At 39.8% G+C, this 27,473-nt stretch overlaps 2 protein-coding genes across 2 annotated transcripts; both read left to right on the forward strand.

The window, feature by feature from the left end:
* The first annotated feature begins 10,868 nt into the window (after nt 1–10,868).
* Nucleotides 10,869–19,476, forward strand: AFG2B (AFG2 AAA ATPase homolog B). Its single transcript, XM_064157678.1, has 8 exons — nt 10,869–12,157; nt 13,132–13,317; nt 14,301–14,459; nt 16,095–16,304; nt 16,691–16,918; nt 17,735–17,857; nt 18,368–18,493; nt 19,132–19,476. The coding sequence occupies exons 1-8, from the start codon at nt 11,078–11,080 to the stop codon at nt 19,282–19,284; spliced, it is 2,265 nt and encodes a 754-aa protein (XP_064013748.1). The 5' UTR covers nt 10,869–11,077; the 3' UTR covers nt 19,285–19,476.
* Nucleotides 19,477–21,220: 1,744 nt separating this feature from the next.
* On the forward strand, nt 21,221–25,060 carry C17H15orf48 (chromosome 17 C15orf48 homolog). Its single transcript, XM_064157680.1, has 4 exons — nt 21,221–21,501; nt 21,808–21,896; nt 22,643–22,703; nt 23,317–25,060. The coding sequence occupies exons 1-4, from the start codon at nt 21,457–21,459 to the stop codon at nt 23,383–23,385; spliced, it is 264 nt and encodes an 87-aa protein (XP_064013750.1). The 5' UTR covers nt 21,221–21,456; the 3' UTR covers nt 23,386–25,060.
* Nucleotides 25,061–27,473: the final 2,413 nt, after the last annotated feature.

Consider the following 27,473-nt stretch of genomic DNA (forward strand, 5'->3'; position numbering starts at 1 on the left):
CAGCTTCTCGTTTGGTCTCAATCTCCACACACTGCTTGACTACCACACATAGCATTTTTTGCTTCTGAAATTCTCCTAAAATAAAATGCTTCTCTACATTACTTAGATTTCCCCCTGTTTCTCAAACCCTTTCAGACTTGGCACAAGTATCATGACAGATCAGAAAAACTCATATGTTCAGCCGTTGATGAATTACCTTTGAATGCCTATATCCTGAACACAGAAATATTTATCTTCATTTGTTTAAAGCTAATTTGTTAACTGATAGAGATATAAAACAGAGATGCAAATTCACTCAGAAAGAGAAACACAAAATACATTTTAGGGGAAAAATAACAATAAAGTTAGGTATCTCTTGTAAAAATTGGAAGAAAAAAGAAATAGGGATTTATTTGGAACAGACATGACTAGGGCATTTAAAATACTCTAAGTCACAAGGTTGGCACTATGGGTGTTTTGTAATCATTCCTAAATACATCAACAATATATATGGCTGTAGATAAGGGGGAAAAAACTACTACAATTCTAACTGATTTGAGTTCTCTTTAAAAAGTTAATAATGAAATGCTCCACATGACCTACGTCTTAGCAGCAGCACCAGATTTTTGCACAGGCAAGTATACATGCTTGGAAGAAACATATTTGCAGTATTTATTTCGAGATTAACCCTCATTCCAAACTGCTGTCTTTATAATAAAGGCTTCCTGCTTTTCCCAGTAGATGTCACTGCAAGGCAGGTGCAGAGAAGGCACGTATGCTGAAACAATCTCAAAGTGCAGCACAGGCCATGCACACTTAACTGAGCTGATAAATCCTGCCATTTTGTCAAACATCTTCACATGGATGACTTTCCTTTGCTATACACCATAAGCCTTAAAACATTCTTCTATTTCATACTGGTTGCACACATGATGTTGACATAGGTTCACATGCACAAAGTTATGTTTGCACAGTCCCTGAACACCACCCACTGGCCATAAAGTTATGGGAAGGAAGGTGTTATGAAAACATCACAGAGCAGTCTTCTCTGGGGCTGGCTGACTAGAAATGCAATAGGAGTGATAAAACAAGAATCCTTTCTCTGACGTTCTCCAGTGCAGCAACAGATAGTTACTGTCACAAAAGCAGTTTTCACCGTACTTTTCCCTAGTATTATAGGCTCTCCACAATACTCCTACTAGGATCTCCCTACTCCTGGATTCAGGAGCTGGACTCTGGAATCATATTCAGGTACATGCAGATTAGGATTGAAGGCAGAATGGACAGAGTCCTCCTCAGACACTGGCCACTGAAGAAGAGGGTTTGACCATGATCCCTTAACTTTATAAAGAATATGATGTATATGGAGTGGAATATTGGTCAGTGTCAGGTCACCTGAACTGTCCACTCCTGTGCACCACCAAAGTAGTACAGAAGATTTAGCAGTGATATTCACATGCATCCATGTCTCTGCATCACGACATCAGTTTAATTTGTAAATTATTTATTTCAGAAGCTCTGATTTCATAGAATTCCCTGAGGGGGAAAAACAGTGCATTTCATTTGAGATTAATGTAGGTGTTGTCTAGTTTGTTTGTTTAAAAGGCAAAGACTGCCAAGAATTTCCTAACAAACCTCTTTTACTGAAGAGAACAGAGAGGGACAGAAAAGATAAGTTTTCATTCATGTGTTTGAAATGGTAATAGTTGTACTTTTAATGTCACATCTTTATGAAATGAAGAATTATGAGTTTTAACCAATTGCATTTTGGAAAGGAATGTATTCATACTGTGCTAATCATCAAATACAACAAGGACATTCAAATTCACAATTGGATCTCCCATGACTGGATGCAGCTTCACCAAACTCGATAGGTTAATTATTCAGTGATGTTGCTGCAGAGACCATAGTTCACCACAATAACAAACAGCTGTTTACCATTAGCAAGATTCTATTTGACAAGTAGCTTTATTACTTTTTAATTATGCTCTTTAATCTTTCAAAAACCTTAATCATCATTTTCAATTACAACTGAAACTATACTTGACAACAACCTCCTTTGGGAGAGATTCTGGAAGTACATTTTCTTCAGACTACTGATGTTCATGATGCTTTTCAAGTTGCAACAGCCACTTGAGAGATGTAATAAACTGCCCCTAAACTCGTGTTAGCTTGGTAGGTTAAAACACAAAAATATCTCCACTTTCTCCATTACTTTTCTTTTCTTTGGGATGCTAAATAGAACACATGTAGTGTATGTTATTTTCACTGCTAATGACTGCTATAGTATGAATTCATTTAACATTAATTTGGGAAAGTATTCCTATGATTCTGACCTTCTACTTCAAACAGATTATTCATTGCACAAGAAAGGCCTAAACCTTTGAAGAAAAAGGTATTTCTATTGAAAATACTTCTATCCTTTCCCTTTTTTAGTTCCTATAACACTATTACTATTTGAATACCTAAGTTGAAATTTCAAAACAAGGTAGGTATATGAATCAAATAATCTTCTGTATGGGTTTAGTTAGCTAACTCCCTAAAGCACCTTTAAAGAACAAGATAAGATCTCAAAACAGACATTATCAGTAGAATGTTTCTTAGTTACTTCTATGAACAAGCTATTTAACTGAAGATCAAAGTCTAAATATGACATCGGCTCCATAGCACTAAGCTGATCTCATTATAGACAGGATGAATTGGTAAATCTTCCATCAGGAGGAGTTATCAAAGGATTAAAACCCCACTCCTTTATTAGGAAAGACAGATCCTGGCAGCAATTTCTCAAAATAAGACACAGCTTTACTACTTACAAAAGTACAGGAGTGGCCTTGGTAACACCTGAATGCTGATGTAAATTCAAGGTATAGATATTGTTTCAAAGGCACAGTTTGAATGATCAGCTCAATGCAACATAATGTGAATAAACATGCTTCTTTTATGTGTGCTGTACACTGCCCCATACACCTGCAGCTGACAGAAATAGAGCACTATGAATGCAGAGTAGCAAATCGGCATCTTACGGAAAGTGATGCCATCTTATCCACAATTGCACAGGGACATTAACTCACTGTGAAAGGTTATGAAATGTTACACTGAAACTAGGTTAGACTGGACCAGATTTGGCTGACGCCTGTCCACTGTTTCTTTTTAGCTAATGTTACCATAACTAACACTACAGTACTAACTGTCCTTACCCTAAAATGGAAGAAAAGGCTACTCATGAAATCAAGTGACTGCTATTAGACAACATTTGCCAGGTTTCTTGAGAAATATCACCAGTAAGAACTCCTTTTACAGCCTTCAGAAAATTCACAAGCTCTGTCCCATATGTACTAATCATAGGTGGTATTAACACCTATGGTCTTATTTCATTACTGTTTATTACAGGATAACATTACTTAATTGCCAGCATTTGAAAGTCAGTATGTTTTAAATGAGTATGTAATTCTCTTAAATAGTTTGCAGTGTATTATTTTCTGAGGTGTGAGACTCTTCTGACAGTCCTGAAATAATTACCACTTCCTCTCTAATTAAAGTCCTAACAGTCCCAACACTAACAGCTCAGTAAGGCTGGGAAGTAGAAAAGGTGGCTCATTCCAGAAGCATTAAAAAAATTAAAAGAGCAATAAGAGAAAACAAATAAGAGAAAACAAAAATGGAAAGGCAAAAAACATAGACACAGAAGTTAAAATTCATACAAGCCTAGAATAATTAATCTAAATTCAAGGGATGATGACAAGGGAAAAAATGTTGATATTCAGGCATTGACTTTGTTCCAAAATTTTTCTTTGAGGAAAGAGGAATGCTGAAGGCATAAGTTTCCTCCCTATGTCAGAGGGTAAAACTATTATACTACTCAAAGACAATTGCTCCTAGCAGCAGCTGGATTGACTGTCTCTCCAAAGAGTTGCAAAAAGTTCTCATCAGTTAAAGCACAATGCCATATTATTTGTAGAATCATTCACACTCCCATAAATATATGTATCACTGTAAGGATAGAAAAATCACTAGGGTTTGTTCAAAAAACCTCCTGCTTTTCCCTTCACACTTCCCTACTTTATACTACCCTAATGGAATGTATTCCAAGATTCCTGACTGTTCTTTGCTGTCTTGGTCCCTTTCTACTTTGACTGTCATTTGTTCCTTTTAAGGAACACAGATGACTTCTATTAATATTGTAGTGTATTTGATGCTTGAAAGAACAATTGGTATAGCAGAAAAAACAAATACACTGTACTCAGTTCAGAAGACAATGGTTTAACTAACAGAATTCATGATTTACCACTGCATGTGGTCTATCTGTATCAAATTACTGGTATTAAGTTGAAGTCACGTTTTCCAACGCAATCAGCATTTCTTAGGTAATGCCAAGACCTCGGTTGTCTCAGGAAGTAGAAGGTGCTGGTAAATCTCCCATAATGAGGCTGCTTTGGGTTTTGTTTTTTTGGGGTTTGTTTGTTTGTTTGTTTGTTTGTTTCAGTTCTTTCTAAACACAAGAATGCCATAACAAACTCTCATCTTCAATTCTTTTGTTAACAGGCTACTGCATGCTGTAAGTTAATGTAACTACCTTTAATTAACTATGCTGATGACCAAGTATACCATATTATTACCTCTCCTAGAAATCTTGTCTTCCTTTTGTGAGGAAAAAAAAAAAGTGGAAAGCATATGAAGAAAGTTCTGCTTATTCATTTTAGAACTGTTCTAACAAATGTTTTAATATGCTCCTGTATAAACCACCAAAACAAGAATGAGGCAAGTAATTTATAACTGAATTTCCACGTAATGACAAAATAAATATTTTTTCCAGCAGTACATTTCTGTAATACAATGATCCTTAAACCAAACAATCTACATTAACATTTTTAACTAGCATATTGTTTCATAAAAGAAACCAGCTAATCCATTTTTAATTGGCCAAGAACACCAACAATACTCTGGAGTGCATTATGAAGAGTGTGGCCAGCAGGTCAAGGGAGGTTCTCCTCCCATTTCACTCTGCCTGCATGAGGCTGCATCTGGAGTATGGTATCCAGTTCTGGGCTCCCCAGTTCAGGAGAGACAGGGGAAAGCCCAACAAAGGACCACAATGGGCTGTTCAGCCATGGAGAAGAGAAGACTGAGAGGGGATCAGGGATCACCAAGGAGACCAGCTCCAGTATAAGTCCACACTAGGAAAGGGAATCATAGCAAAAAAAGGCCAAGAAGGAGATCTTTTGGGGGCTTTTTGAAGCTAGGAAGGTAGCATGCCTCTGCTAAGGGTTGTCAGCTGATGGGCCAGCTCTCAGGAGGTGTGAGCTGAGCCAGCATTCCCAGCCAGTGTTAAACGAGGCAGAACAAATAACACCCAATAAGAAGCCTCAGGGAGGCTGTCGAGGACAGAGAGAATTTACCTGTCTCAAAAGGGAAGAAAGGATTCTCACGTGTCAGCTGGTGAGAATCACTGATCACGCTTTAAACTAGGTTCAAAGAGGGAAGAGGATAAAACCAAGCTCACTAGAGATGAGCCTAGGGGTGGCATGCCCATGTCAGAGGTGAAACCAATCAAGTTCATCTATACCATTTCACACAGCACAGGCAACGAATAGGAGAAACTAGAAGCCACTGTGCATCAGGGCAGCTGTGACATAGTCACCATCACAGAAACATGGTGGGATGACTGTCATGAAGTTTTCAATTTAAAACAACAGCACATGCAGTCCTGCTCTAAAAATCAATCTAAATGAAAGTCTGACATGAATACTCTGTGAATGCATGAAGAACTGCTAGGGTTGCTCTCAAGAAAGGTACAATGCAGAGCTGTGGCACAAAGGAAAGGATGTCTTAAAAAAGTGTTAAGCATTTTGCAAGCTAAGTTCCAAGTGGGAAAACATATATATTCTTACCCAAGAACTGTAATTTTTGTTCCTGTTCAAATGGCCATTCAAAGCAGGCATGGCAAGAATCTCTAGATGTCTTTGGGAGAATCCTTAGATGGCTCTGGGTACATTTCTGGAACATGGGAATGTTCCTACAAAGCACAGAAAGAACTCCTAGAAATTCTTCTTCTAGAAAGACTTTCAGAAAGCATAAAGGGATGCATCTGGAAAATTCCTAGAAAACATGGGGAACATGACAGATCACCAGGCTAATTCCTAGAATACACTCAGGAAATCCCCTGAAAGCAGAAGATAACATAGAAAAATCCTAGAATGCACTGGCATAAATGAAAACAAGGAAAGAAAACTTCCAGAAAGGAAGTTTCCAGAAAGGAAAATTCCTATCAAGCCTAGGGAGAATTCTTGAAAATTCCTTAAAATCACATTGAAAATTCTTATAAACCACAGTTGGAATTTCATTAAAGGAAAGTTTTTTTGTTCTGTTCTCTGTTCCTTTTTTAGTTAATGCTAATATTTTATCAGCTTTTTGCACTTTGAGTACTGAGCTGACCTCTTAATAGAATCATCTATCCTCATGCTGTGAAAGTGACCTTTCTCTTTGATCACTCTTCCCTTTGCGCATCGGTTCACATTTATATATACTGAATTTCATCTGTCTTTTACTGCTAAATCACTCAGTCTTGTATGATCCTGTAATTCTCCACAGTCTACTCTCATTCCTACATTGAATATCACACAATCTCACTATGCCATATCCAAAATAAGATCTAGTGAACCACTGGATTATATATTATACTGGAACAGATATACAAGCATCTCTAAGCATTCATCTAAAGGTAGTAAATACAAATATTGACACATTGATAAAAAATATGTCATATTATTTTATCTGCTGCTGTCTAGTTTCCTCCTCTTGGAAAAGCTACCATGGCCAAGAATTGTCAAGTCATTTCCAAGAAAAAGTAGTGCCTCAGCATAAAATCATTCCTTGGCTAAGACAACCGAGTTTCCTTTGGAAGGCTTCAGGTGCAGAGACACAGTTTTTTCCTGATGCATCTGCAGTGACTGCAATAACTTCCAGCAGAAATGCAGCACGAATGTTGTCTTAGGCTCAGTAATTTCATAGCTTTCCAGCAGCAGGCTGACTTCCTGCACTTTTCTTTGAGAAATACAAGGCCAAACGTCCCATACCATGCACATTCAAAATTCCTACTAACTGCAGTGGGGACTTCTTCTGTATAAAAATACAAGACTGGATGTTCACTATAAAATTAAGTAAACACATTGAGGGTGGCCCTCCCACGAAGAGATGCAGACATACAAAAGCTATTCCCACTCCTCTAAGTATATCTTTACAATTTATTGATGAAGTTTTGTTTAACAGAGCCTAATATTTGAAATGTGTCATATCTAGCTCTAAGTGTAATACAGAGTATGGACATGTCACCCAGTCACTTTCAGCTACCTTCATGTGATTAACAGATAATCACAGCTGATTTTCAAATCCACTTACCATTAAAAAAAAACTGTTACACAAAGTTTTCATTCGGTGGTTGTAAATCAAAATGTTAGTTCTGGTACCAGATATAGTCAAACTTAACAAAAATTATAATCAGATTAGTATCTTATTTACTTTGTATACAGGGAATTACTGTATCAAGACAGTGTTATTTTTATTTAGTGAGTTAGAATAATTGGGATTTTTAAACATTATTTTTTCTACCAAAGCTCAATATATGTATACAAAAGTAAACCAGAAATACTACTCTTTCATTTTAGAATATGACTATTGTCTATTCTCCTCTTTTTTTTTCTAAAAAAAAAAAAAAAGAAAAAAGTCTAATCTGACCCATAAATACTACAGCAAAAATAAAAGAACATTCTTCTGTGGAAAAAAACAGCAACAAACTCAACACAAAAAAACCCTGAAATGGTCATGAAGGTGAAAATGTTCTGGACACTCACTGTGCTGGCTTTTCAGTTACGTATTAGAAATGGAGCGAAGAAATTGCTGGGCAGTATGATTTCTTCAAGAACTGATGACTACTCCCATCAAATTATCAGACTTGAAAAGAAAAACAGCATTTTTTAAGATCAGCTGCCATCTAGTGAATGGTAAGAAAACAATTTAAAACTTTTTTTTTTTTTTAAATTAACAGTTTAAACTAGATTCTCAGTGAAATGCATTTTTGCCATTTGTCACTGCTAATTTTGAGGTCTGTACATTATTCAGGATCAGGGCTGCCAAAAGAAATGCTTTCCAAAGCAGAGCAATGTCACTCAGCAATGTTTTCTATTAAAATAGACAGGGTCTTGATTCCACTGCTCAAAAAAAGCCAATCCTGCAGGCTTTGAAAAAGTAAGGCTTGGGGATCCATTTCATTAAACTAAAAAGAACTGAACTACCAGAGTCTTAAAGTAAACAGATCATGGAACTATGACAAACAGAAAACAGGCAAGAAAATATACTTGTTTTGTGCTACCTATCCAAGTAGATTTTTGCTAATCAATATCAAAGTAATTTTTTAATTACTGCAAAGCAACTCTTCCATGCATTTGTCATTTAAAAAATCAGCAAGAAAATCTAAACCTGTCCTCACTGAACCCAACAGAAGCTCAGATCCGTAATTCCAACAACTACTATTTGGAATTCTTTGTCATTCAAAATCAGATTTGCAGGTGTTTTCTTTCTCATAAGAAATAATATTTTCCAAATGTTACAGTAAGCCTGCTACAAAGAACAACTACCTTGTTTCAAAGATGCACTTTTCCATACTTTTCTTGCTTAAACACAACTTTTTGAAATCAACCACTTACAATTTAGGGCTCAGAATCACAAATCTGCCTTTTTAAACAGAGTATGTTTCTTGTGTAATCAAGTACATACTCGAGGGCACTCGTGTTTACAAGAACCTTTGACGGAAAGAAATAAAACAAGAGAATGTGTTTATAAGACATTGGCTTGAGAATACATTCCCCTTCTTGGAACGAAAGCTCCCAATAATCTTTTGTCTGTACATTCTCTGGACAGACATTTGTCTGTTCCACATGAAATACCTAGCAAATCTGAATATTCCATACAAGCATACTCCCTACAGCATTTGCATACATGGGCAGTAAAGCACGCTATGAAAAGAAACATTAAATACATATCCAGGTGAAAAGGAACAGAAAAGAAACACTGAAAGGAGAGAACTTGATTATGAATTGAAAGGAAATAGAACATAGGCCTTTTTGCACATAATTAGGTATAAAGAGACAGCTTGCGGCTTTTCACACTGCTCAGCCCCGCACCTCTCTTCTGAGCTCCTACTCAGCATTTACAACTAGTTGAATTGGCTCTGTTAACACTGCCTGCTTCTGTTGCTATGGCTTACTAAACTGTTTTGCGTAGAGGCCATGGTTCAGTAAGGAATGTGATTAAGGGATATCATCGAAAGCATTTCCTTATGCTTCCCCTCCAGAGGCCTTCAAAATGTGTGCAGGACAATTCAGAGTTGCTCTGTAAACCACTCTTTCTGCATTTTCTGCTAACAGAACTATAGCTGACTGGCATCAGGTACTTCAGATACCAATTCTTGTACATATGTGGTCTCTAGCGAATCCTGTATGCATTCTGTCCTTGTGTGATGCCCGATGACAGGGCAAGGGGCAATAGGTGGAAGCTGAGGCACAGGAAGTTTCATGTAAACACCAAGAGGAATTTTTTCCCTGTGAGGGTGGCAGAACACTGGAACAGGCTGCCCAGGGAGTTTGTGGAGTCTCACTCTCTGGAGATATTCAAAACTCACCTGGACATGTCCCTGTGTGATCTGGTACAGGTGATCTTGCTTTGGCAGGGGGGTTGGACTAGATGATCTTTCAAGGTCCCTTCCAGCCTCTGACATTCTGTGATTCTGTGACTTCATTTACAATGAAGCTACTCGCAAGAATACAATTATGCACATAGTAAATTTTGTAGATGATGATTTTCTCTTGTATACCATGAAGCTGACAGATCTCTTGGAAAGTTTTTATAGACTACACCATTCCTGGCACAATTGAAGAAGGCAGTGGACCAAAAACTTATACAACTTTTTTTTCTTTTAAATGCTGATTGAGCAATTGTCAGAGAACACACTAGTTAGTAGAGTTTTATCAATTCTAAATAAATATCTGTGTCCTAGTTACTTGAATCAGAAGCTTCTCAAGTCAGCTGTTTGGCTCTCCACTTGTTTTTGTTTTGGTTTTGGTTTTGGTTTTTTGTTAACCAGCACCTACAAGTGGCTTAGCCCCAGCCGCTGGTGTGAAAAGGCTCTGCCCTGAGTGAATGCGAGCACTAACACGAGTGCACGAAACCGGAAAACCAACTTTTGGGAACACGGTTATGAAGCGCCAACGTAACTAACGGGAGGCGCTGAGGAAAACTGAGGGAGGCGAGAGAGCTCCACCAGGACTAGCACTGCGGCGAACAAGCCGGGTGGCAAGGAGGAGGAGGATCAGTCCATCTCATCTGTGGAAAAACAGGTATCGGCAGTCGAGAAGAGAACTTGTAGCTGGGCAGCCCGTCACTAGGACAGAGTTTCACCTCACAGACACTGCTCTGACCATCCTTCCAGGGCGTCACAGCCAACAGCAGCCTGAAGAAAGTTACAGCTGTGCCGCCAGAGGGCACTCTGAAGACGGAGGGTGCTCTGAAGAAAGGCGGTGATGAAGGAAGAGGCACTCCGGAGGGAGGCGGCGCTCTGAGGGAGGCGACGCTCTGAAGGAAGGGGCACTCCGGAGGGAGGCGGCGCTCCGGAGGGAGGCGGTGTTCTGAAGGAAGGCGGCCCTCCGAAGGGAGGCGGCCCTCTGGAGGGAGGCGGCCCTCTGGAGGGAGGCGGCGCTCCGAAGGGAGGCGGCGCTCTGAGGGGCGGCGGCCCTCTGAGGGGCAGCGGCGCTCCGAGGGGCAGCGGCGCACTGAGGGGCAGCGGCGCACTGAGGGGAAGCGGCTTTACTCCCAGCAGGGCGCGCTCCGTCCCAGTGCGCGTGCTCCGCTGTGGCGCATGCGCGGCGGGCGTGGCGGCGCCTGTCAGTGCCGCGCATGTTGCTGTGCTGGTAGCCGGTCCCGTCCCGGCCGGTGAGCGGCAGGCTGTGTGCTGGCGGAACGTGAGGCCCACGGGAGGGCGAAGCGGGGTGAGTAAAGAACGGGAGGGAGGTTGCTGCCCCCTCTCGCGAAGAGGACGCCGCGCAAGTCCATGATGGAGGCGGCATCCTTAAAGGTGCTCCTACTGGACCCGAGAGATGAAGGTACCCAGAGGTGCAGGCTAGGACCCGCAGCCCTCTCTTTCCTGGGAGCCAGAATCGGCGCTCCGCTGAGGATCTCACTTCCCACCGGCTGCTGTTTGTGCACGGCGTGGCCCAGGCACGATTTGTCGAACGGGTACTTGCAAGTTGATCTGACTTGCAGGACCGCAGGTGTAACTGCAAGGGACCTGAAGGGCCTCACGCTGAATGTCGGCCAGCTGCAGCTGCTGAGCTATCACCATTTAAAAAAGGCGACTGTGAAAGTGGTCCTTAAGAGCTCCACACTGAAAAAGTCGACACCCAGAGCTGTGTTGCAGGAGACGATCAGAGAACTGCTAAGAAATGTGTACGTTTTACTTCATTATGTTGTTACTGTTGCCCCAAATCTAGAAAATCCCATAGTGTGTATTGAAATACTGTCTGTAGACCCTTTGATAGATGGAGCTGGACTGATAACCCCCCAAACAAGCATAAAAATTAAAGAGGTGGTCACTTTTGAATGGTACAGACATTTATCAGAAGACACTGCAAAGACTTCAGTTGCAGGACTAGACAGTGTGGGAAAGTCTTTGAAGGAAATTATTGATCTGCCTTTCCGCTTCCCAAAAACTTTGAAGAAGCTGGGGCTTTCAGTCCCCAATGGAGTGCTATTAGTAGGCCCTCCAGGTGTAGGAAAAACTCTGATGGTAAAGGCAGTAGCAGAAGAAGTGGGTGCTTACTTGTTTTGCATCAATGGCCCAGCCCTCTATGGTTCAAGACCAGGAGAAAGTGAAGAGAATTTGCGAAGAGTCTTTGAAAAGGGCAGAGAAATGGCACACGAAGGCCCAACAATGCTCTTTATTGATGAAATTGACTCTTTATGCCCAAAGCGAGGAAATTCAAGCAGTGCTCCCGAAAATCGCATTGTTGCTCAGTTGTTAACGCTACTGGATGGTGTAGGTAGTGAGGGTAAGATGGTAGTTGTGGCAGCAACAAACAGGCCTGATGCTTTAGATCCTGCACTGAGAAGACCCGGACGATTTGACAGAGAGGTAAGCAAACCCTGTTAGTCAAATGCTTTTCTTTTTCCTTCTTGAAGTCGAGCAGAAAGACATTACTTTTTTAATGTCTGCTAGTCATGTTTCATGGTGACAGTCTACAGACTTGAGATGCATCCTGTTTCTTTCTTTAGTTTGCCTGCAACTTAGGTAAGGTAGGAAACTGAGGAGCTCCAAATACTTCCAAATGGATAAGGGTAGGCCTTATGCTTCTTCATTACAAAGGCATAGATGTATTTGTGAGGCATTTCCTTTCTGATGCTTAGCATTACAGACTTAGATTTTTCTCATTTAAATCCCAGATTGGAGATTTAGGCATCTCCCTTTTAAAGTTTATTGTGACATGGGACTAGTAACCTAGTCTATTCAGACTTCAGTAGCAGAATCTAGATCTACCCTAGAAAATTTTTGTTAGCCCAGTGATCAAAGGAAGGAAAAACACATGCAATGCTTCTCCTTGTATTATTTCTTTTGCTAGCTAAATTATCTCCTGAATCGTCTGCTTAAGTTCTTTAATGCTTCCACAGCTGTACTGTTCATACTTTTCCAGGATTTATGGACTGTTAAGATACATTTTAGGACAGTATTTTACCAGCTTTTTTATAACATGTGATTGTTCATCAGAGATTGTTTTTCTTCTTCATTTCAATTAATCTATTTAAGTCTTCATGATGTAAGAAAATTACTATTTCAGTATTCTGTCTTGTGTTGAGATTGTCTTAAAATATGACTTCATGGGCAGTAGCTGACAGAGTCTTATGAACAAGTGTTCACTTGGAAAGTTATATAAGTGTAGTGTATTCAAAATATTATTTATAGGGTGCTATAAATTCTTTAGCTGCAGTCTAAGTATGTATGAATCTTCAGTAAGCAGTATAAAGCAGAGAAAGTTGTTTGCCTTTGTCTACAAAATAAAAAGAATATAGCAAAATAGCTACTTAATTTTTTTGTTTATTATATTTCTTTAGGTTATCATTGGGACCCCAACACTTACACAAAGAAGATCCATCCTGCAATTGCTTACATCTAGTATGCCTATTTCTACAGACATTGATTTGGTTAAACTGGCAGAAATGACAACTGGGTACGTTGGAGCTGACCTTACAGCACTCTGCAGAGAAGCTGCTATGCAGGCTGTGTTCCACAGCTCTTTGGTATGGTTGCAAATCAGTCAAGAAGAACGTAATGAATACATGTGCCACCCTTTCCCCATTAACACCTACCTTTGCTTGAAAAACTTTACAAGCTGAAGAACTCAAAAAGTAAAATACAAAACCCAGCATGTGTGGTGTAAATATGTAATTTTGCTAGTCCTCTCTGCTCTCACCTGAAAAGACTGTTTTCTTCTTTCTGGGTGGAAAGCTTTCCTGAAAGTTTCTATCCTCATCCTTATCTTTTTAGGATTGTGCAAAGCAGAGATTTTCGTTGTTTGGGTTTGTTTTGGTTTTTTTTTCCAACTAAACTATTATGATTCACAAAAGCTCTTATGAAGATATCAGTGATTTAAAATTCTACTTCTTAAAAATAATTGTGAATAAGAGTATAGGTGGATACATAAATATGTAACTGCTAGTGATGATAACTGTTACCATTTGGATTGTATGGCTGGTTGTAACATTGTAGGCATAATGTTTCTGTCCAGTGTGCAGAAATTTGACTTCTTAGCAATTCTCTATAATATCTGTGTCTTAGTATTCTTTCTATCTATCTGGACTTCCACAAGAATTGCGAGATAACATGTTTGTTGGCTTTTATCTGGAATGGCTGACCGGGAATTGAAAGCCATGTCTGCAACATTTCCAGAGTCATAGCTTCTGCAGAGAATGGTAGAACCCTCCACTGGATGTGTGGAGCCTCTGGAGTCATTTAAAACCTACTTGGATGCATTGCTGGGCAGTCACCTGTAGAACCTGCTCTGGCAGAGGTGTTGAACTAGATGATCTCTAGTGGTCCATTCCAACCCTTGTCATTTGATTCTGTAATGCACTATCTCGTGTTACTTGCTTTTGTCTGCAGTGCTTAAAAGTTTGTTAGGGCAATGATTTGCCACTTTATCAGTTGCATGCTAACTCAGCATTCTAAGTTACTCTGTAAAAATATTGTTAATATGCTTTTTTTTTTTTCTGGGTTTCTTCAGGATTCAACAGAAACATTGATTAACATGGCAGATTTCCAAGAAGCTTTTAAAAAAATTCAGCCATCCTCTTTTCGAAGTGCAATTGGATTAACAGAGTGTAAACCTGTCACCTGGGAGCAAATTGGTGGTCTGGAAGATGTGAAGCTAAAGCTAAAACAGGTAGCGTATAAGACAAATTTAGACAAACAGTTTTTAATCGCCATATCCTCTGAGGTGTTCTGTGTGCTACATTGTGGAAATTAATTATCTTGCAAATCAACTGATTATAAATTGTATTTTAAACAATTTTTATAATCACATTAAGTTACAGTGTTTGCAAGCTGCAAATCTATCAGTCATAAGATACCATCACCGCACGTAATATCATGGAGGAAAAAACCATGGTTTTAGTAGCTGAAAAACACTTAACCTGTAGCCAGATGATTTGTCTATTCCTCAATTTGTAGCCAGAGATGACGTTTGCACATCATCTCTCAAGAACTGGCTTTTGTTCTGTTTGAGATCATAGAATGGTTTAGGTTGGAAGTGACCTCAAAGATCATCCAGTTCCAACCCCCTGCCATAGGCAGGGACACCTCCCACTAGAACAGGTTGCTCAATGCCTCATCCAACCTGACCTTGAGCACTTCCAGGGAGGGGGCATCCACAACCTCCCTAGGCAACCTGTGCCAATGTCTCACCACCCTCTCTGTAAAGAATTTCTTCCTAATATCTAATTTAAATTTCCCTTCTGTCAGTATCAACCCATTTCCTCTCATCCTGTCATTACAAGACCTTGTAAATAGTCCCTCACAACCTTCCTGTAGGCCCCCTTCAGATACTGGAAGGCTACTATAAGGTCTCTTTGAAGCCTTCTCTTCTCCAGGCTGAGGAGCCCCAACTCTTGTAGCCTGTCCTCATAGAGGTGCTCCAGCCCTCTGATCATCCTCATGGCCCTCCTCTGGACTTGCCCCAACAGTTTAATGTCCTTGTGTTGGGGGCTCCAGAACTGCACACAGTACTCCAGGTGGGGTCTCATGAGAGCAAAGGGGGAGAGTCACCTCCCTTGCTCTGCTGGCCACACTTCTCTTGCTAATGCAGTTGGCTGGCTGGGCTGCATATCCACACTTCCGGCTCATCAACCCAGACCCCCAGGTCCTTTTCCTCAGGGCTGCTCTCCAGCCATTTGCCACCCAGCCTGTATTTGTGCTTGTGCTTGTACCAACCCAAGTGCAGGACCTTACACTTGGCCTTGTTAAATTTCATGAGGTTGGCCTGGGCCCACCTCTCCAACCAGTCGAGGTCCCTCTGGATGGATCCCTTCCCTCTAGCAAGTTGACTGTGTCACACAGCTTGGTGTCATCTGCAAACTTGCTGAGGGTGCACTTTATTCCTCTGTCCATGTTGCTGACAAAGATGTTGAACAGCACTGGTCCCAGCACTGACCCCTGAGGGATGCCACTTGTCACTGGTCTCCAGGTGGACATTGTGCCGTTGGTCACCACTCCTTGTGTGCAACCATCCAGCCAATTCCTTATCCAGTGAGTGGTCCACCAATCAAGTCTGTGCTTTTCCAGTTTGGTGGCCAGGATGTCGTGTGAGACAGTCAAATGCCTTACTCAGGTCCGGATAGACAAGAAACTTGAAGAACAGGGTTGTTATTTGAAAAAAGACCAAACTGGTATTCTCTGATTTCAAGTAAATGTCTGTGCTAGGGGAAGAAAATCACGTGCTCAGCAGATTTTATTACTATTATTGCTTACAAACTCTAGTTTTGCTGCTAAAAATGTAATACATTTTTTTGTTTATTGACAGAGCATTGAATGGCCCATGAAATTTCCTCAGGCATTCACTAGGATGGGCCTGTCTCATCCAAAAGGTATTCTTCTCTATGGGCCATCAGGGTGTGCCAAAACTACATTGGTGAAGGCTGTGGCTACAAGTTGTCACTGTTCCTTTCTCTCTGTAAGCGGTGCTGACCTTTTCTCACCATATGTTGGAGATTCAGAGAAGATTTTGTCTCAGGTACAGATTTTAACTTGTGTAACGTCTGTAATTTACATTTGCCTGATTTTTGTGAAGTTACTGCTTAAGCCTGAATTTTGTTACTGAGAAAGTGATAGTTAAAGTTCTTGTCTCAAATTGAAACGGCTTACAGATTCACATTTGTATAAACTGAGAATCTAACCCTAAAATTACATCAGTTTTAAATTTTGGAAGTATTTCTATCTGTTTGTTTTCAAGAAGCAGAATTTGGCTATAGTAAATGTAAGCCAGAAGAGCTCTTGTGACTCTTTATGACTGTATCTTTAAAGTCAGTGGATCACAGGGTATACCTAAAGAGATGCTTTCACCTTACTTGCTAGAATCTCTGTTTTAATATTTTACTTTATAAATATTCTTTACAAAAGGTTTTTCGCCAAGCAAGAGCCAATACTCCAGCAATAATATTCCTAGATGAGATTGACTCTATCTTGGGGTCTCGGTCACATTGCAAAACTGGCCATGGTGTCTCGGAGCGGGTTCTTTCTGTCCTTCTCAATGAGCTGGATGGCATTGGACTGAAAGTCACAGAGAGAAGAGGAGGCAACCTACAGCTTGAGGGTCAAGGTCAAGAACAAAGTGTTGGGGAAAGACAGGTATTTATCTTCCCTTTTCTGTATAGGAAAAATGAGGAACATTGCCCAATTGTTCCAGAAGTTTTAGTTGCTTACATTCACACTCATTAAACTTAAAATCCTCAAGCTTAAAAATATGCAAGATGCTCTTCTACTCTGTCACAGCTTCTAGTTTTTAGAAAGTGCTTTGTGTAGGCTGCTAACAGCTTTTACCCAGACAGTTCCTCAGTGATACTTTTTTTTTAATGAAATACCCACCCAGGCTAATGAGCATTATTAGTTGGTGTTCATCTTCTGTCACAAAAGTCCTCTTGCTTGGCACTAAGGTAATTTTTTAGACTAATTGTATTGTTTTTAAATTTACTTTCATAGGCACATCCCCTGTTTAATTTGCAGTGCTTTCTCTTACTTCCATATAAAACAGTATGGTTATGATCACTTAGATATCTAAACAAAAAGTAGCAGTTGAACTTTTTACACTTAAATCTCTATCTCCATATTATGCTATTTTGGGGGGAGAAATAGAAGAAAACAGTTTCAGAATTGTAGAATGCTGAGGTTTTTTATATCAAAAATCTTTGTTAAACTCTTCCCCAAAAAAAAAGGTTTATTTATCATCAGGGCAGATACTAGCTGTATTTCTGCCTGGTCATCTAATCTGGCCTGCACAAAGACATTTTTTACCTCAAGAAAAATAAAACATTAATATTGAAAGGAAGATAACTGTGTATGAAGATACATTGTGTTCTCATCCTTCTCCTTTCCACATTAGTAAGGTAGTATCTTTAAATACCTGTCTTAACCATGTTGCACTAATTTATGTCATCTTTTACTCAGGAAACTTTGACCAAAGATTTCATAGTAGTTGCTGCAACAAATAGACCAGATATGTTGGATGATGCCTTATTGCGTCCTGGAAGGCTAGACAAGGTGATCTATATTCCCCCTCCAGATCTGAAGGTGAGGTATTACAAATCCATACAAGGCTTTACATGGAGAGATATTAATTATCTGCATACTTTGAGAGCAAAAGGAATATATTCCTATAATAGACTTCACAGTTGATGATTGATTCACTGAAGATCAATCCTCAGTAGGCAGTAACTACATTTGTAACTTAAATACCAGTAACATTTTAACTGGTGTATATGATTCTATTATTGCATTTAGAAAACAAAATATTGATTAACTCTATATTTTCAAAATCAAACTGCAGTTGAGGAAATACCATAATAAGTTGTCTATTTGACCCAAATATAGACTCTCGAATGTAAAGTAGTGTTTTCATAAACTGAGGAAATGTGAGTAACAGACTTTAATCTCTGAGGTAATGCATACTGTTAGGGTTATCTCCATTAATAACATTCTGTTCACTCTTTCACTGAAAACATCTTGATTTGCCTGAATTTTCTTTAGTTGTAATTTCACATTTGGTACTGCTTTGGCTTTCTTGTATAATATGCCATACAGGGAAGGCTTTCCATCTTGAAAATCTGCACAGAAAAAATTCCATTAGATACTGATGTGTCATTAGAAGATGTGGCACTCCTAACAGACCTCTTCTGTGGAGCTGACATTGAAAATCTGTGCAAGGAGGTAGGAAATATTAATGGTTAATCTTCAAAATAAACTGTAAATGAAACTTTGCAGTTAAGAGAGATAATTCATTGATGTTACCAAGCCATCTGTAGTACAGATTCTTTTAGAGGTTGTAATGAAAATAAAGAGAATAAGTAAAATGGAAGAACTGAGCAAGGGTTGGTTCTTAATATTAAAAAAGCCAAATAAGAATAAAGGCTTTCTTTTATTTACTAGAAGTTAAGGAGCTGTACTACCCTTTTTTTTCACATAGACTTCTCCAATCCAAGCTCATACCTGGGTTATAAGATGTGTATTGCATGCAACTGCAGCATTTTTAGATGAAATTGCCATGTTCTGTCAAGGTTAGGCAGAAAAAAAAAAAAAGACAAACCTGTATGTATTTGAGATAAGTTGTATAAAAGATGACGAGGAAGAAAAGCCAAATATATAAGTGATCAAGGATATATTGTCTAATCCTGGAAAAGTGAATGAGAGTAATCTGATGTTCATCTGTTCTTACATAACCATGAATTATACAGTGTTGGTCCCAGATGCTTTACCTAAAACTTTGTTTCATGTAAAATATTGTAGAATAACTTTGCAATTTAAAAGATGATAAGCACTTAGTTTCTATTTTTCTTTTTCTTTTAAAGGCTGCTTTGTTGGCATTGCAAGAGAATGGACTTGAAGCAACAGCTGTAAAACATGAGCACTTTGTAAAATCATTGAGGACTGTAAAACCATCCTTAAACACAAAAGACTTGGAGTTTTATGAAAAATTCTGTAATCAAAAATTAGCCTCTTGAATCAAAAAGTAGTGATATGACATAAGTATTTTTAAATGTAATGTAAAAGTTTTACAATGGCTTACATCTTTTCTGCTGTATTAATACTGTACTTACTGTAGCTTTCAGTGTGTATGAAATACAGTAAATTTTTCACTTCTGAAAAATACTATTTCAGTTATGAAGAATAAATTAAAATCTCATTTACTTTGGGCAGGTTTCCATCCAATGAGGAGAGTATTTGAGGTACTTAGAGCACTGTGGAACAGCTTCCTGTTGCTGTAGATTTCCTACTTTTCTGTACAAAGAAGGATAAGAAGAATATTTAATTTAAAACATGTTGTGAATTCTCAAAAGGACAAGGAATATTAAAAAAAAAAGCTTTCAGGCTGCTAACTAGGAGGAAGTCTTGTACTATATAAAATGCAGAATGTTTCCTATGTGCGTTAGGTACAGCCTTGCTTTCTTTACAAGCAGCTTCCACTACATAGGCACAGAGAAAAATTGTCAGTTGCTTAATACCATGTTGCAAGCCTGGGAGTCTGAGTTTTTGCAATGATTTTAGATCATTTGCTGCTTACTCTACAATCATTGGGATAGAGTAGACAGACACGAAGTCTGTAATCAATTCAAACTATAATAATTTCTTCTTCAGCGAAGGGAGTCTACTTCCTGCAGAATTCTTTCCCCATCCAACCATTCTTTGTCAATAGATTTTTGTGGATCACCTTCTAAACTACACAGTTGCATCAAAGGAAATTGTTACTGCGTGTGTGCAAGCGTGTGTTTTAACTTGCCCAGGGAGAAGGTTTTTAATTGTTTTTCCCTTTTCCCCATGAAAATCCAGTGGCTAAAATTACTTCACTGTCGAAGATGATTTCTTACATCAGCCAAGGTTCTCAGGTTAGAAAACCCATTAACAGATATTTTCTCAGAGCAGGGACACTAGGGGCTGCACTGCAGTATATTTACAGTTTGATGGATCACAAAAGGAAGTTCCAAGGCAGTCAGCAACTGAAAAGGGGAGTAGTGGAAGCCAAAGTACCTTAGGAAAGGCTACAACTTGGTAGCTTGGTGGCTTTGATCAGCATTTCCTGGGAAAGGAAGGATCATCATGACTTATTGCTGAGAACAACTCGGCCAGTGCCAGTGAAGTTTTTAAATATTTCATAGCAGTAGTGCTGGACACAAAGTATGAAAACCTGCAAGGAACCTCTCTGTTTTGCTGTCCAGTGTTTTGAGAGTGTTTGGTTTGGGACTGCCAGATCCTTCATTTCAAAGATGATGCTGCCTACTTTCTATAGTTGCTTCCTAGAAGGACCAGCAGAGCTAATTGTGGTCTGTTATGTCCCTCCTCTTGCTCCAGGGAGCTAGCAAAGCATGCAGTAAAGGCAGCCCCTCCTTTCTCTTGCCGCTTTCTGCTGGGCAAGAAGGGAGGAACAGGTGCACGGGAGGGATCTGCTGGCATCACACATTCCCATCTCGCCCGTGGGTAGGAGCTTTTCCGTGACAGAGATATTGGGAAACAGTGAGAGCTGTGTAGCACGGTAGTGATGGGAACCCGAGCCCAGGGTAAAGCTTTTATTGTAGCTTTCAAAAGGGGACGGAGTGACATCGGGTTCCTGTTTCAATCACTACGCTTGCCAGGCTCTGAAAAGAGGCAAGTCAAGTCCTCGCCTGTGCATTTGTCTAGGTATGCTGTTCTTTAGGCGGCTGCCTGGAGAGGGGGACGAAAAAGAAGACAAAGTAGAAACGGAGATGCCGGGTTGAGTGCGGCAGTAAGGGAGGGAGAATGCGCTGTGGGATCCAAGGAGGCAGAGAGCACCTCGCACCCTACTGCTTCAGCAGCTTCCTACTCAGACGACTGCATTCGGGCGACTGCCTGCCACAGGGCGGCGCTGCTGGCCCGCGTCGGTCCCCGCTGGGGGGCGCCCTGCCCGCGCGTGTGGCGGGGCGCCGCGGACGCGTGCCGCTGGCGACTGGGGCGCAGCTGACGCCGGCGGTGTCGCTGGGGCTATATAAAGCAGAGAGCGCGGCCCTTTGCCCCGGTGTGCTTTGGCAGCGCTGGCGCTTTTTCTTCGCGCTGCCAGGTAACGGAGGCTGCTGTTCCTCTGCCCGAGTCCCGCAACTTGGAGGCCCCGGTGTAGGGTGCGGTAACAGGGAACCGTTTGTTCCAGATCCGCCGCCGCAGCGATGATGAACGCGAACTTCTTCCACATACTGAAGTCTAAAAAAGAAGTAAGTTTGTCAGAGACGCTGGGGCTGTGGTAACTCCTTTCAGTGAGGGCATGTCGGCTGGCTTGAGCAGGTGCGCAGCTGCCATTTAATAGTGAGCACATGGCAGAACAAAATCTCGATAGCAGTGAACACGTAGAAGTTGTAGTTCGTGCGTTAGAGGTGAGGCGATGTGAATAGTAACGTGGAGGCAGTGTACCCCAACAGGTAGTCAGTCGCATCATAAAGCCTCATGACCCGCACGCTGCTGTTCATGACGCTGTAGCCAGGACACCGGTTCTTCAACTCCGTTCATTTCATCTTTTTCAGCTCATTCCCCTGGCTGGAATAGTGTCCTGTGCAGCAGTTGGAGCATTCTCTTTTTGTGTTTACTCCCTGTTTGGCAAATCCGATGTGATGTAAGCAAAATACTTACTGCTTGGGTTCACCTTAATCTTTTTTATTCAACAAAGGTATTTGACCAGCAAAGAAAAATTGTTACATATCTGTGAGTGTACCAGACTACTGATAACAACTAAGATACCTGCAGATTGTAAATGCTGAAGAAATTAATTAATGTGAAGGATAGAGCAAGTTATTTCCTAACTTTAATGATTATTTCTTTGTGTTATATGTAAGAGGGTTTAATTGTTCTTATGAAGATTTTTAAATTATAGATAGATGACATACAGATAGGTTGTAACCAGACTGTTGACTCGTACACAAAGAACAGGATTTGATAATACAAACTTTGCAATGGTGGTGTATTTTAATGGCTTGGCTAACAAATTGAGCTAAGTCCTATAACCTTCCAGCTTTGGAGAATTTTTGCATATACTTTGAAATGACTTGACTAAGCATTTTAATGCTTGGGTAAGAATTCCTTTACTTTTTCTCTGTGTCTTTATTCAGTTTTGATTTTTTTGTTTGCTTACCTTACAATCATACATTATACTTTTAAAATGTTGGTTCGTTTCATGCTTTGGAAGCTGCAAATAAAGCCAGCCATCGACTCCTACATCTGAACCTGTTAACTTGTGTTTCAAGGGAACTACTTATTTACATGAATAATTCTACTGACACTATACTACTCGTATAAAAAAAATGTACATAAGAACACACCTTAAAACATAGTCTCTGTTTTGCTTTTTTTTTCCTCCTAAAGCATTAACAAGAGTGGCAATCCAGAACCATGGGAAATGATTGATCCTACCAAGCCTCAGAAGGTAATTTGTATGAATAAAGCAGCCTGTACAAATAGCATTTCCAACACAATTAATAACTTTATTTAAGTGTCCAATAAATAGCAAAATTAATGAGGAAATAAATGTAAAGCTTAAATATATCTATTTAAAAGTGGAACTAACTGTTATCAAAAGTATTTTACCTATGTTACTTAATGACTGGGATTCAGCTATTACCTTCTAGGTTTGATCCTGAATTTATGGTGTTCCACTCCATCCCAGCATACATTTACTCAATCCCATTGATATTTGTGGAAATTTGGAGTATAGTTTACCCTTGCCTTGTTCCTGATTTACAAACTTGGCTATGAATGGTTTTGAGTCTGAAGGTGAAAAATTTTCATTTGGTATAGCATCTGGGATAAGGAAAATTAATTATTTAGCATTATTATTTAATATCCAAATGGTCTTGTTCAATAACTTACTAAATATGCCATCAGTTCCTGGTTTTGTTTACTTCTGAAAAGAAAATGTAAAGATACTAAAAATGCTTCCTCACCACTAAGTTGCTGTATGGTATGGGGAGTGGCAGTGGCATAAATGCTCACTGGGAATTTGCTAATTTTTTCCATATTTTCCTTCTAATTTCTTTCAGCTAGTAACAATCAATCAGAAATGGAAACCTATAGAAGAGCTGGAAAATGTCAAAAAGATGACGAAGTGACAAGTTTCTGTTGCCTCAAAAAGGTACCCTATCAGTCTAGTGGAATCACTTCTGCACAAACTTGACTACTTAAATCAGTGTGCGGAAATGCTTCTGCTACATTTTTAGGGTCTTCCTACATTTTTTGGACTCTGGATGAGGAGTTTCATGTTGCTTTAGAAGCTGGCTTACAATATCCACATAGTCCAAAAATCTGTCTCAAATATCTATTCGCAGTAGGCATTCAATGACAAATGTTGAATATTCAGATGGTAATTATAGATGGAAAAAGTCTTCACACTTTTAATGCAATTTTTTTCCAAAATACATTAATTTTGTAATTTAAAAAATAAAATAGACTTTAAGTCTTTATAACATTCTATGTATATCCCATAAATGGATATTAACCAAAAGCTCTTATGAGTTGTGATTCCTGTCACGCTTCTTCTCTATGCTGTATTTTAATGATGTTACACAGACCAAAGAGTCATCAGTCTTTTCATGACAACATATGTGGTCATAAACTGTGCTTTCATTTATTTTCTACATTAGATGGGATTACAATTTAAATAAAAATGAATGTTACACTGCTGCTATCAGAATTTACATGTGTTCACCTTAACGCACTGAGGACTCCAATATGTTATTTAAAGTTACATTTGAGACTAAAGGATTAGAACCTCAGAATTAAGCATGGCTGAAAGAGAATTGGAAATTAAGTGTATTGAAATATTGTTCCTGTTTAAATGTAGGAAGAGTTATTAGAGTTAGGAAACTTGCATTTTCCCAAACTGCACAATGTTAATTTATTCTTTTTGTGCAAGGTAGTTCGTGGGCAACTCATCCTGTGTAGTTAACAATACTTTTTAACATTTCTAGATAAATGCCATTAGGGACAATTGCTTTAACAAAGAGTAAATAACAGATTAGCATTAGGAATAGTTTCTGTGAAAAAAACAGTTCCTTTCTAATCATCTGTGTGTTTTCTTGCAAGTTAGCCAGGGAAAGAATGTAAAGGGCAGACCCCTCAGTAAATTCATGAGGCACTATATGCATCCATTGGTAGAGCAGGCTATTCATGGGTGTTTTCTGTAGATGTGCTTCTCAAGCAGTTTCATGATACATTATACAGTTTCTTCTTCAGAGAATGCTCAGAATGCATGTCATTTCCAGTGAAGAAAGCAAAAGTGAAACAACTCCTAATTTATATTTAAAAAAAATCACCCTGAGTAATAGTGATGTGCTTCTGGTTACTGTGCTACAGCAAAGACTTAAGTTAGTAAAGCTGAATTTTAGCATAGCTTGGCTTTGGAAGCTTTATGTTTTCTTCAAATTGAGGAAAAATTAAAAATGTTATTTTATCTCATACTTGTGTGCAGTTACAGCATAATTTTTTATCAAGTAAGGATGACTCAGCAGCATTTATGTTCAAGAGTGAGAGGAACTACAAGACTTCAGAATACATTCCTATTCCAAGCTTTCATTTTAGGAATGACCTTACAACATGATTGGATAGCATATAACCAGAAAAATCCAGTCTTCTGAGGAATACAATTCTTAGGTATTTTAGCAGAGAAACGTGGTTTTGGTTGTTTTTTTTCTTATATATTTTCTGTAAGTTGCTCTGTATTTCCATATTCTTACTGGACTGTATCAAACAAAATAAAAAGTGCTGTGCTCTGAGCTGATGCATGAATTAAGTTAGTTGGCTCTTCAGTAAATGGTGTGTACGGTCTGCAAATACTCTGACCTAAGTATCTGTCAACATTAGGGAAATAAGGGCAAATCATTTTAACATTTTAATCATTTAACATTTAATCATTTAACATTTGGCACCTAACTACTTCTCAGTAGTGTCTTCCAGTAGCACATTAAGCAGTGTGATTGCAGTCAGTCGTAGGTTGCTACTCGCTCATCCTGTCCTGAAGCACAATAGCGAAGGTAATAGGATCTTGTGCTTTGTTACCTGCTCTTTTCTTTTTTTTTTAAGATACATGTTTGTGGGGAGAGTTTTCACATAATGTGGGAAGTCAGAATCTTTTTCTGCACTTCAAACATATTGTGTGAAGTTCTTGTGACAGTTTTGTGTGTTCTCAGATGGCCCTTAAAAATAATCTGCCTTCCATAGATGTTCTTGTAAGCAGAGTACACCAAGAGCTGTTACTGTATCTCCCCCCACAACTACTCAATAGTTAAAGCAATACACAAATTATTCCTACAATAATAGGAATTATTACTGTAGGAATACAGTTCCTACAGTACTTGTTCTACAAACAAATATCAGTGTTATGACAGTATTTAATTGGCTGAATTTTATGAGCTGACTTCCATGTCCTGTCTTATGCAAACTCATGACTTTTTATTCCATAGACAATTTAAAGGGTGTTGAAATCATTTAACAGATTTCTTCCTTCTCTCCGTTCTATTCCCTTCATTTTGTCTTCTACTCCATTCTGATACTGGTTTTGTGGGGTTTCTTTCAAACAATGATTATTTTTTCCCTCCCTGTCTAGTACTTTTCCATGGGACTGTATCACTATATCCAAATTCCATATTAATTACAAAGATGAATTAAAATGCTCTTTGGCATTAGAAATGTTCTTTTGTGGTTCTGGTCACCATTAGAAATGCATCATTAGAATCTATGGTCATGCTTTGCTAACTGCAGGTGGCTTTAAATTAGTCTTTGTAAACAGTTCTGGAAAAATAGAAGGTTGCTTTCTGCATCATGCACACAATTGTTAATTAATTGCTAATTTTTGTTATTACAACAGAACTTAGAGGTCTTAACCACAGATCTTTGTGGTTATCCAAATGCCATTTGGTTTTCTTTGTGTATAATATTCCTGCTGTCAGTATTACTGTGTCTGATATCCCCTAATCCCTGCATTTCTCTGCTGCAAGGTTCTATTAATGTGATACCATACTGTCTAGCTGCTTCACTGGTGTGTCTGGCTTCTGTAGAAATCAGTAACTCACAGGGAGCCTGATGCAATCATTAAAGGAAATTGTTCATCCTGCTGCTGTCATCTGTCTCGCTTGGTCCAGAGGATGGTTGTCCCTAGGACTAGCTGTAGAAAACAAACAAGAGTAATGGGAATGATTCACTGGTTCTGCCCAATAGTTGGTGCTGGACATTTCCCAAAAAAGCTTTCAGATTGAACAAACATGGCCCTGCTACTCAGCACAGCTTTAATTCACTGTCTGAAATCTTTGCTGTACAGCGCATCTCTGCCACACAGGGAGCACACAAGATAAGGAGATCACCTAACTGTGTAACTGAGATGGAACTAAGTAAGTGTTAGCGAGAAAGTGGACTCTGGGTACTTGCAGTTGGACTAAGTAACTATTGACTCACATCAGCCCCTGAGAATAGAGAGCCGGCAGATTGTTTGCAGAAAGCTATCTGCCATCGTAAAACAGCCATCCCCACTAACTGCACCCTTCAAACGGAGTCCAAAGAGTGTGCAGACACCCCGGCAGAGCCAGCAGAGCCAGCAGACTGAACCTGCTGTTCTCCTGCGCTGCCTCACCCCGATCAAAGTTCGTGCACCTGTGTACAGCACACTTTGTGGAAGCGACACCAGCCCTATTCGTGCTGCACCTTGCTTTGATGGCCAAGGCACTTGGTTAAAGATAATTGAGCTTTTCCTTTTAGATAGCCTCGTTAATGTGTGTTCTGACAGGAGCTGTTAGTGGCGTCGCGTCTCACAAAGCTCACAAGTGAAGAGCAGTCTCTCTTAGGTTCCTCATGTAACACGGAGAGCCCGAGGTCTGTGACAGGCTAGTGTGAGTCAAGTGTCTCGCCGCCGCTAGCCAGCACAGCCTGCTGCCTCTGGCTGTCAGAAAGCCTTCGGCAGCCCTGCTGCTTTCCCGCCTTTGCCATCTGCCTCCGCAGCCTCGCACTGGAGGGGCCTGCTGTGGGGCCAGGGCCCCTTGAGGCCTCACTTTCCTCGGCCCCTGAACCCCAATGGTGAGGAGTGCAGCGGAGGCAGCTCCCTCACATCGTGGAGGGCAAGGCCTGCTGGGCATGGCAGGCACCTCGCCTGTAGCACCGCCTCAAACATCCGTGAGGCTTCCGAGGTACTGGGGAGAAGGCCTGTCCCTTG

Source organism: Pogoniulus pusillus, chromosome 17 (genome assembly GCF_015220805.1).
Source record: "Pogoniulus pusillus isolate bPogPus1 chromosome 17, bPogPus1.pri, whole genome shotgun sequence".
NCBI classification, from domain to species: Eukaryota; Metazoa; Chordata; class Aves; order Piciformes; family Lybiidae; genus Pogoniulus; species Pogoniulus pusillus.